The 9,778-nt window shown below is 35.6% G+C and overlaps 1 protein-coding gene and 1 long non-coding RNA gene across 2 annotated transcripts; both read right to left on the bottom strand.

Moving 5' to 3' along the window:
• Positions 1-5,830: 5,830 nt before the first annotated feature.
• LOC135130523 (uncharacterized) lies at positions 5,831-6,546 on the bottom strand. Its single transcript, XR_010280811.1, has 3 exons — positions 6,359-6,546; positions 6,028-6,302; positions 5,831-5,973 (listed from the first exon to the last, which is right to left on the bottom strand). It is a non-coding gene; the product is annotated as an uncharacterized LOC135130523 (long non-coding RNA).
• Positions 6,547-8,134: 1,588 nt separating this feature from the next.
• On the bottom strand, positions 8,135-8,652 carry LOC135129944 (putative nuclease HARBI1). Its single transcript, XM_064057214.1, has 2 exons — positions 8,439-8,652; positions 8,135-8,394 (listed from the first exon to the last, which is right to left on the bottom strand). The coding sequence occupies exons 1-2, from the start codon at positions 8,650-8,652 to the stop codon at positions 8,135-8,137; spliced, it is 474 nt and encodes a 157-aa protein (XP_063913284.1).
• Between the last annotated feature and the right edge of the window lie 1,126 nt (positions 8,653-9,778).

Genomic DNA, 9,778 nt, shown 5'->3' on the forward strand with positions numbered 1-9,778 from the left:
TGACGATGCAAATGATGTACATGTAGGATTAACATTTCTTCTAGCTGCAGGATTCTCGGGGATAAAAATTGGAAACCCAAAGAATTCAGCCATAAATAGTGCAAGCTTTTGAGGGTATGAATTCAATTGGTAATTGTCGGAGGAATTACCATTTTTCCCTTTTTAGTTTCAAATTTAATGGAATTTAGTACCTTTATGGTTTCATCTTATCAAAAGTTCACGTGTGGTGATTTTTTTAGTTATAACACACCTTAGCATTTTGCCATTGTGTGCTTCTACAGCGTTACCTTTACAATTATCAAAATAATTTGTCAAGATAAAGTAAAAAATTCGACTGTATCTTCTGCTGTTGAACAAACTTTACATTCTAAGTACTTAATTACATTATTCCCTTTCTTCTCTAAAAAATTTCTCCTCCTATTCTCTCTGCTTTTGCATTTCTTCTTGAATTACTGTGTGCTGCTCACGGACTGCTCAAAAGACTGCTGCTGTTAATAACCAATCTGTTTAAGTGGATTACAATATCATTACATAAGCCACATTGTTCCAACTCCGGGATAAAATTGTTTTCTTTGTCTTTGGAACCATTACAAAAGTATGCATTGCATTTTTCATGATTACCAAAGACATGGTGAATACTTACTATTCAGAATATCTTTTTTTAAAAATGCATTCTGCTCTTGTGATGTATTTTTATTAGTAGATCTCCTGTATTTAATTGCACAACAGATAGCTAGTCTCAACCTTTCAATATTATTCTTCAACATTTGCCTTAATAACATTGGAATTTGGCAACCTTTGGAACTAAACCGTTTTTGGTGTAGAACTCGTAACTGACTGACGAAGTTCCTTAACAAGTGGTTGGAATATTCTATCTTCTTTACTGGAAACGGACCATATGGTCGTTCCTTCACAATTTTGGAATAAACACTACTGTCACCGTCAGCTACAAAAAATACATATTTTAGACCATGTATTGCCATACTTTGTTTGAAACCTTCAAGTATAATGTCACTTTCCATAGAAGTGGAAGATCCGTTCCAGTTTTTAAAACAAAGATGATTTTTGTTTGTTCCATTGTGACATGTCGTACAGTATTTATTTCTTATCCCTAAAAATAATAATTTTCCTGTTCGTTGTCCAACAATACATACTGCGCCCGACGCTGAATTATAATTGCTACGATAGGAACGCTTAGCCCATGATCCATCCGCTACAACCGTAGTGACGGATACACCAGTATCATCTATTTCTCCAGCTTCTTTTGTCAAAAAACTTTCTTTTTGTCCTGCCTGAAGCATTGAATTCCAGCATTCCTCTTAGAAAATTTCTTGGAAATTTTCTTCTAATTTCCGAAATTTGTTGTATGACATGCACGGAATATTTAAAGTGCTAGAAAATTCTTACGACTGTGGGTATCCACAACTAGTATTAATTGTTCCCAGCACGTGTACCAATTGTGTGCAGTCTAATACTAACAATAACATATAGTACCAAATTTAGGTAAATATGGAGTGACCCGTACTTGATTTAACCTTTGAATAAATTGACTCAATCGTTATTTTTTTCTTAGTCACCCTGTATACGCAATTCTAAAAACTATGAACGTGTTGATCCACAACAAACATTTTGTGCGGTGAGGTTTCTCATTGTCGACAACTGCTGTGGGAGAATAACGTTCTCGGCTTGTAATAATGCTCTTATAAAGTTGTGTAAGCATGCTGTTGACTTTATAATGTTATCGACGTGTCAGAGGAGGACGCGCTAATATACCAAATGTGTCTTCAATAATACGTGTAGCTCGTGATAGCCGATAATTGAAAACTGCTTTTACAATATTTAGCTTTTTGCCAGGATATGCCAATGTTGCATCACCAACAAAAAATAATTTAGCATCGTATTGCTTCCATCTCATAATTCTGGTTCAGGTAGTGAAATTTTATTGGTCCTTGAATTTCTACCAAATACCGATGAGTTGAAAACGGCTCCATCACTTACAGAACCATATGCCTCAAGATCAATATAAGCAAAATTGTGATTAGTATCACAAACTCCAAGCAGTATTACACTGAAATAGTCTTTTTAATTGAAATATAATGAACCGCTGTTTGCTGGGGCTTTCATCCGAACATGTTTTCCGTCGATACTCTCCACTCAATGAGGTAAGTTCCATGTCTTCGAAAAGTCATCAGCCATTTGCCGAAGTTTTTCGCCAGTAGGTTCTGCCACAACAATAGGCATAAGCACCCTGCTGATAACTCCCATAACTTCTTGGATTACACAGCATACTGTGGATTTTCCAACATGATACCCATTTGCTATCGAGAAGTGCGTGTCCCCAGTAGCTAAAAACCTTAAATGGTTAAAACAAAAGTTTAGATAGGAATTTGAAGGTTTTAATTCTATTCATACAAACCTTAAACGTAATCGCCAGTCGCTGAGTTGGACAAAGCGCTGTTCTAACGCTGTCTTTTATTAGGTGTGATGCAACCAAATCGACGAGGTTTTCGAATAGTTCGCATCCTGGTATAGCAGAAAAACCATTCCGTATCACGCAAGCGCAGCTGTAGCATCACGCGCTTGAATTGACCTCTCTTTTCTCGATGTAAATTTACTGGTCGCACCCACCAACGTCTTTTCTGCTGCTTTTTAATGGGCATCTGTCTTCTGCTTCTTCTTAATAGAAGCAGCAACAACAGAAGCTGTTTTCATTATTCTCCGAACTCATTTTATTATCACAAGGATACCAATTTTATTCAGTTCGAACAATGGTATAAACTGATGATTAGGTGATCAAGTTTGAGGTTAGGCGATCCGCCGGCCGGTACTATGTTCTGCATTTGCGCAGTTTAACAGTTCTTACAGAGTTCACTCTGTTCACTGTGAACAAATATAAGCATAAGCCAGACACAAAACAAAAACTTAAATTATGTTATCCACTCGTTAAACCATACACTATAATACTTTTTTCACTTTTATATTAAGAAAAATACTTTCCGAGTTTAAAATATTTTAATGTGTGATACTACAACACAGTTTCTACCTGAAGAACGTACTGTGTAATCAATTTTTGTAATCAAAGAATATTTTACTTCACCTGCTAAATCGGTACCATGGCAACAAGCTCGAACTTAAACCGAAAATGTCCGACAATCTCAGCATGTTTAAAAAAATCTAACCAATAATCGTACAATGAATTTTTTTATTAAATGTGTATCTTTTTTTATTCCCTTGTAGCATTTACAGTGTTATATCAATATCTGGTTCACAATGTTTAAACTGAAACATAAGTTACAAATTTTTTATTTGATTTTGCCTTTAACAATATTATTTTAGTGGCTGAGTTTGGAAGATACAAATTCGCCAAACACGTCTAATTTATAATGTGTGGAAGGCCACAAAACATTCAAGGCATTAAGCAACATCACATTTTTTGCATGTTATGTCAGAACGCTGTTGAAATGCTGCTTCTGCCTATAAGACAATTTTAGAAGAAGATGAAATGTTGCTAGAACTTGGTTTAGCCATTAGCATCAAGCATCCTTTTCTTGCTGGAAGTGTTGACGCGGTAGTGGTAAAAAGTGGACACATTGTGAGGCTACTTGAATATAAATGCCCACAGATTTTAAGTATTTGTGATCCGCGAAATTTTAAGAAACATTTGACTAAGCAGCAACACTACTATTTTTGTCTACATGTTGTAAATGGTGAAATAAAATTGAAGCATGAACACCAGTACACTTACCAAATTGCTACATATATGCTAGTTTTTAATGTGGACAAATGTGATCTAGTGATATGGACACCAGTTGGTTCTTTAATAGTGGAGGTTCACAAAAAGGACATAGAAGACATTTGCGAACGTATTTTATTGTTAGAATCATTTTATTATAGCGAATTTGTTCCTGAATTCTTCACAATGAGAACTGTTCGGGACTTAAATCCAATAAAAATATGAACTAAGATTATTACTTTTTTTTATTAGATACATACATATAATATTATATTAATATAATGTAATTACGCAATAAGTGCGTTTTTAAAATTGGCTAACACAGAAATTACATAGAACATAGAACTTAATATTGGCATAAGAAGAATAGGAATTCTTGTTGTTAAAATACGGATTTTTTTCAATCTTCCGATTGCACGTTCAATATGAATTCTACCTTTTGCTATTTTCTTTGTCAACACTTCTTCTGCAGTCAATTTTTCTCTGCCAGATAAAAATGGAGGAATATATAATTTTATTTTCATTTCATCTGCGACATGTATGTTGAACCATCTATCAGCTAAAAGTACATCATCTTCATTCACAAAAACTTTTAGATCACAGTCACTAAATAGCTGTATATCTGAAATGGAACCCTCAAAGCCCTCACTAACATAACAAATTAGACCCTGAACGTTAATACCAACTAAAAATTTAACAGTATTGTCATGCTTATAAGCAGAGTGTGTATTTCCCTGTTGTCTAAAATTTTTGGGCGTTTGAATTGCCACTTCAGTTGCATCTACTATTAATGTCAAACCTGGAAAGGCTCTGAAACAAGCAGGCATATCTCTAACTGCAATATTTCTTGATGATTCAAAAAACCGTTGCTTGCAAGACACTGTCTGCAAATACATGAACTGAATCCAAGTATACACTATTGCACCTACCCAGCTTTGGCTTATACCAAAAAATATTGATAATTCTTTCAATGTGAATCCTCTTCTCAGTCTAATGAGCGTCACACACAATTTTTCTTTATTACTAATTTTTGTAAAACTGGGTTTTTTTGGAGTTTTTCCATTGTATGAGTATTTTAATTGGTTCATGACATCTGGGTCCAAAAATTTAAAAAGAGCAAGGAAATGATCATGTGGAAGACCAGTTAAAACTTCAAAATGATCATTGCTGTTTTTTAAAAGTTCATAGGACAAATATTTTGTTTCATTAATCGATGCTGATGGCTTTTTTTCTGGGAAGCATTAAATAAATTTTTTACGCATCTCTTAGTTCGCACACTTTTTGAAAACGTCATAGTATAAGAGTTCGTCAGAATTATTGGCTTAAACGCATAATTATGTTCAATTGCTTCCTCTTCCTCACCACTCTCATCGCTGCTAACATTTGGTAACACAATGTCATCACTATCTATGCTAACAGGATTAGTTTCAACAATGACTTCATTCATTACGTCAAAATTGCGAGTTAGATATTTTGATTGACTCAGTTTGAGGTTAGCCGTTTCTATGTTGGCCGGGAGTTATTCCGTTCTGCGTTTGCGCAGTTTAACAATTCTTACAGAGTTCACTCTGTCCACTGTGAACGTAGATAAGCATAAGCCAGACACAAACCAAAAACGTAAATTATGCGCTCCTTCTTATGTCTTATGTCCATTGTGAATGGGCAGTGACATTGTTTATAAATAAAGAACTATAATTACAACTTTGACTTCAAATTTGATGACAGGCTATGGATACTAAACTTTTATCAGTGAATTTTAAGTGTACTCTTCAGAATTTTATATTATAATAACACACCGCTCGTAGAACATTCATTATGCACGGATGTACATTTGAAAATATCTAGACATTAAATACCCTAACTATAATTGGTATTGCTAGCGTTGTATACCTATTTCATGTTGAATTATGCTTGTTTTTCATTACTTTGTGTGCAATATTATACTTTTGCTATACTTACTTATGGAGGGAAATAATGTTCTCTGCACGACGCTCCTGGGAAATACACCTGCAGACGTGGATGGTGAACTTAGGTACATTTCAATATTTCAATTTCACTGTAATGGTCATAGATAGTAAAATTAATAAACTTACAGGCTGATGGTGTAACACGTTTTCGTACCGAGCTGGGCATAAAAATGAGTTCACGTTGTGGTGTTCTAAAAATTAGGTCCTCCTCAGATTGGGATGGTCTTGGAGGTGATGGTGCATCAATTCCCTGTTCTGTGGCAAACGATGGACCTGTATAGTTCAAGTAATAAATATTTTACATGTCACTTCAAAGGATATTTTTACCAATCGGCAAATTTTGCGAAGGCACAGCAGTTTTCCTTAATAAACGCGAATTCAGGATTTTATCCTCTTCCTTAAAATGGTTGTGGCAAACGAAACACTTTTTATAAATACCATTATCTCCTAGTTGCTCGAATCGAGGATTATTTGCTGCCAGAACCCACTTACGAAAACGTTCCCCGTTTGTTTTTGGATTGGGGAAACGGTACATCGGTAGCTCTCGCTTTCCGCAGCCTTTTACAGAACAAGTATTTTTGGCTAATGTGCTCGTCATCGTGCTGTGTAAAAAATAATATTTTTTAATTTGAAACGCTTTCATTACAAAAATTCTTACCAAATAAACGAAATTTATTGTCACACTTACACTATTTCCATTTTTAGTTGACAGCTATACAGTACACTGTGGCAGCTAAGTTGTACAGGACTCTGTAAAAATAATACATTTCGACGTAAGCGACATCTGCGCTCATCAGACAAACTATCAAATGGCATTCAACGACCTTCACATTTAAGGTTTCCTACCCCTGGGCGACACTCTTCTGATAGTATAGAGACGTGGTGGGGGAAACCGTCGTGGCCGAAGCTGATTGGACGGCTCCGGGCGGAGTGTGGGGAGATAAACGGGCAATAGCATCAAGTGTGGGCTTCCAAATATTTGACAGATAATAACCAATGTCTCGGTTGAGATTATTCGCCTAAGTTTTTTTGCTGGCGTCCTTTCTAAATCTGCAGGGCAGTGAGTTTCCCAAGTTTTACTTTCTGCTGCATTTTCACTTCCAATGTCAGGTACCACCTGAATTATTATTGTATCCTCTGTTTCTAAAATCAGCACATAACTACCCAACATTCTTTGTAAATATTTATTTAATTTCTCACCTTGTTCAATATTTTCAGCTAGTTTCTCCTCCTCCAACTCTCGCTGGAAATTTTCAAATTCTGTTACCGGCCCTAAAAATAATTTAGAAAAAGAATGATTAGTGAAACTAAAATAAGACACATCGCAAACTAATTATTAGTCTCACCAAAGTATAATTCTTGTGCTTACCTGCCAAGTGGCGATCACTGTCATAGGAATTGTTTAACCCGGTAATTTGTTGCTGTAAAATATTCTTTACTGCGTCGTCGACGTCATTAATTTCGTATGTCTCGGCTTTTCCTACCCCAGTTCCCAGTATGGCTTCTTTAATGTGAGAAAATTTCTTCTTCGTTCGTTTTTTGATATTCAAATATTTTTCTTTCAAATTTTTTGATGTTCTATAATTGCCGCTTCTGCAATTAAATTCTTCCTGAATTTTTTTCCACGCATCCTCCTTTTGTTCCATGTGTAGGCGCCACTTTTCTTGCACTCCACAATATTTCTATATTTTTCCACTAAGGAAACTAGGATCTGTTCCTCCTCATGGGAGAAATTTGTAGATCTCTTTGAAACATCCGAAACACTTGGTTGATTTTCCATTTTTTAAATTGTTTTTCGGTAATTTGTATGTCCTAATTTAATAAAATGTGACACTTTCTGGAGCAACATTTTATAACAATTCTCGGACATGCGATAGTAATTGTGAAATTTCACAGGATCATTTTTTAATTGCGGAACATATTGATGGAATGCTCTTAATTGTTCTCGATGCATAAATATTTCTCTTACAAAGATTTTTCTATTTTTCCTTCTTTTAGTTCTGTTGTTAATGTAATACAGAACCAACATTTCATCATCAGTCGAAATATCACTCATTTTTTTTAATTTGCTTGACGTCACTTGATCCCCTTGCTGTCTAACATCAACCAAAAACTCGGTGACAAACGATCGCTGTTATTCGATGACCGTCAACGATCGATGTCCTGTGTATCTTGCGCCCACAGGACGAAATCTAATATCTAATGTCTAATTAATAATTGAATGTCAATTAGAACATCGTTCACAAAATTCACTGCTGCTTCTTCATTTAAAATGATTGCAATGTTGTGTAAAACTGCTGTTGCCACAACCACTGCCTCTACTTTATACATTTTTAAACGAATTCCAAAAGCCAATGCTGGAAAGCGTCTTTTCCACACCTCTCTCTACTGGATTTTGAGTTCGAATATGGGATTCATTGTATAATTGTTCAGCTCACGTAGCTGGGACTCTCAGTGGTGTTAATAAAAACGGTCGGATAGCATAACCACTATCACCAAGAATCAAATACTGTCTATAATCTGCAGCTTCAAATTTGGCTCTGACACGAGAATTGTTAAAAATGGTACTGTCATGGGAAGAGCCTGTCCAACGATACACAATGTTTTGAATTTTTAAAGTGGCATCACAGTTAACCTGTACATTAATTGAAAAGAAACCCTTTCTATTGCGATAAATTTTAGGCTCTTCACCATCTGGTGAGGCAATCTTCACATGTGTACAATCTAGGCCTCTATACATTTTGGAAATCTAGCGATCTTATGAAATAGATGGCTGTTCCTTTGAAAGTCGTCCTCTGTTGCCGGCATCTTGATAAAAACAATCAAAGTTGCTATTGCTCTGCTAACTTTATGAATTATTTGAGAAGCTGTTGCTTTACTAATCCCTATAAAGTCACCAGCAACTTGCAGAAAAGATCCAGTGGCAAGGAAGCGTAAAGTCACAAGTAGCATTTGCTCCGGTGACACTGCATGATTTCTTTCCGTTCGCGATGTAATTTGCTCCTGTATTTGTTGTAAAATAAACCGTACACCAGTCTTGGAAAAGCGAAATCTTTTCAAAAATTCTCCAGTATTCCACTTTTCAAAGTGATTTTCTCTCAACTAAAAAACTTTTGGTCGTCGCATACGTGTCGATTCATCACTTAAGCTTGCATTGTAAAAGCGGGCCTTAGTCTTTGCAAATGATTTTTCAACACTTGTCTCAGGTAAATAGGAACTTCAAGACCTTTTGAAGACAATTGTTTCAAATAAAAAGATGGTTTGGATCGGAACATTGCCACATGGTTTCACAGTTTCCTTCGTTATTAGAACAATAACGTATAGTTACATGTCTACATACACCGCCGTTTGCGATAAAAGTAAACAAACGAGTCGTTTTTAAACAATTCGAACGAATCTCGGGGAAAAGGAAATCACTCGAGTGGCTTCGAAATCTCCGACAACTTAAAACAGAAAAAATGTGTTTAGGTTACGGGGAATAAGAAAAATTTTTGTTTTGCTGATTTTTATAAATATACTAGCGGAACCCGGCAGACGTTGTCCTGCTTGTGTATATATTTACTTTGTATATATGTGGATATAAATGTATGGTCTGGAGCGCAGAATGCGTTGTAGAAAACTGAATAATAAGATAACTCATATTGATGCTATTCCATTTATTTTCATTAGTATACACAATGTACACATTTTTGTATTAGTAATTCACGTGAATGAACAAAATTTTTGACTATTGTATGCGCTATATATGCTAGTCCAAAAGGTATAAGGTTATATGACCATTATAAAAGTAGTTGACCGCAAATAAGTACCCCCTTTGTGTGGTTCGCACTAAGCTTACCGGTATTTAACAGGGCCGGCTTTCAAAGCCAGTGGTGATTTCGGAACCCTCAGCGGCTGCAGATAGTAAAGAAATAGTGGAGTGGTGGATTTACATATTTAGTGAAAGCCGCTTCTGAACGTAACCACAACAGCCGGTCGAGCTCCATTGGACACGTTATTTACGACCCTAAAACCTTTTCTATTGTAAACAACTTAACTTCGACACAATGGGATGATTTTGTGATGGCCATATAACCTT

The sequence above is a fragment of the Zophobas morio genome, unplaced genomic scaffold, assembly GCF_036711695.1.
Source record: "Zophobas morio isolate AGI-343-1 ecotype UQ-CSIRO unplaced genomic scaffold, CSIRO_AGI_Zmor_V1 ptg000017l, whole genome shotgun sequence".
NCBI lineage: Eukaryota > Metazoa > Arthropoda > Insecta > Coleoptera > Tenebrionidae > Zophobas > Zophobas morio.

Coding starts and splice junctions, on each gene's coding strand:
- LOC135129944 (XM_064057214.1), bottom strand. CDS start 8,652: ATGCTACTTGTGACTTTACGCTTCCTTGCCACTGGATCTTTTCTGCAA. Junction 8,395..8,438: donor GATCGCTAGATTTCCAAAAT/GTATAGAGGCCT, acceptor TTGCCTCACCAG/ATGGTGAAGAGCCTAAAATT.